Source organism: Borostomias antarcticus (genome assembly GCF_949987555.1).
Source record: "Borostomias antarcticus genome assembly, chromosome: 18".
Classification (NCBI taxonomy): Eukaryota; Metazoa; Chordata; class Actinopteri; order Stomiiformes; family Stomiidae; genus Borostomias; species Borostomias antarcticus.
This window is the reverse complement of record NC_140251.1, coordinates 18,140,045-18,141,446: the sequence shown is the minus strand read 5'-3', so window position 1 is coordinate 18,141,446 and position 1,402 is coordinate 18,140,045. Positions and strand designations below refer to the sequence as shown.

At 47.2% G+C, this 1,402-nt stretch overlaps 1 protein-coding gene across 1 annotated transcript in view; it reads left to right on the top strand.

The window, feature by feature from the left end:
- The window catches only part of det1 (DET1 partner of COP1 E3 ubiquitin ligase), a 9,803-nt gene extending 9,038 nt beyond the window's left edge, over positions 1 to 765 (top strand). Inside the window, exon 7 of the mRNA XM_084453017.1 lies at positions 396 to 765. Coding sequence (XP_084309143.1) covers positions 396 to 585 — 190 coding nt within the window. The 3' untranslated portion in view covers positions 586 to 765. The remainder of the gene's footprint in view (positions 1 to 395) is intronic.
- Positions 766 to 1,402: the final 637 nt, after the last annotated feature.

Here is a 1,402-nt window from a genome sequence, read left to right as displayed (position 1 = left end):
AAAGAAAGAAAGAAAGAAAGAAAGAAAGAGAAACAAAGAAAGAAAGAGAGAGAGAATTGCCTATATAAAAATATATTTCCTACCATATAGGTTGTATTGGTTCCCGAAAATTAAATTAATCAGACTATTTTATTGTTTTATTATCAAGCTCTCCTTTTGAATTTTGAAGATACAGTCATGTGCTAAAGATATGTCATGAAATGAGTCCTTTCTCTGGTTCTGTGTGCCTCAACCGAGGAAACACTCTATGGCCGTTAGTGTTTTCTTCTCTCTGCGTAACTGTCTGCCACCTTCGATTCAAACTTGCATCATAAAAGCATCTCACTGAATTCCTCTCCCTGTTCTCCCTCTTCCCCTTTCCTCTCTCTCTCCCTTCCTCTCTCCCTCCCCTGCAGGTTCTACGCGCGGGACTCGGGCCTTCTGAAGTTCAAGATCCAGGCGGGCCTGCTGGGCCGGCCCATCAACCACGCCGTGCGCCGGCTGGTGGCGTTCACCTTCCACCCTTTCGAGCCTTTCGCCATCTCCGTGCAGAGGACCAACGCGGAGTACGTGGTGAATTTCCACATGCGCCACGTCTGTGTGTGAGCAGAGAGAGAGAGAGAGAGAGAGAGAGAGAGAGAGAGGTGATTTGCTGCTGCTAGCGCCCTGGAGGACCTGGTCATTGTGCTGAGTGAAAGCCCCACCGGTGGATGTGGTCCCGGCTGCACTCTGTCTGTGGAGCCGCTCGCTGGGAGGGACGGAACTCAGAGGTGTGGGAGTGGGAATGAATGGAGAGCAAGTGGGCAGGGAGGGCGGGAGGAGGGGGGGAAAGGAGTGGATAAAAGCAGGGATGAGGCGGGTGGGAGAGACATTTGAATTTCTATGAGATTTCACGCAGGGACCAAAGATGTTTTTGGCTGCTGTTGAGAATTCATCGCTTCATCCTCGACAACAACTTTTCCTCGACAACAACTTTTATGTTTATGAACTATTTTATATTTCTAAATGCTTCTTATGTATTTTTGCTTTGCTTATTTAGATGTATATATTTTGTTTCAATAAAACGATTCAAACCGGCTGGTGTTTCTTTATGCTTGCGTTAAACTGGGCGAATGAAGCATAGAGAAAGCAGTGTTCAAAATGCAACCACTGTATCTCGGTGAGAAAGGTGCAGCAGATTAGATTTAAACACCCCCCTGGTCCACTGGATTTCATCAGGAGTGTCCAGGCTTTAGCACGTCTAAATCAGGAGATCGTACAAGTGAAGGGAAACCGGAAATGCCATCATCATCATCATCTGTGCGAGAGTAGAGAGGAGAGAAGGGGGCATCTTCCGGTCCTTCAGCTCGCCTCACCCCAAAACGGGGGAGCATAAATGTTGCTCTTACAAAGAGTAGGATCAGAATTCTCTCATTCCTACTGC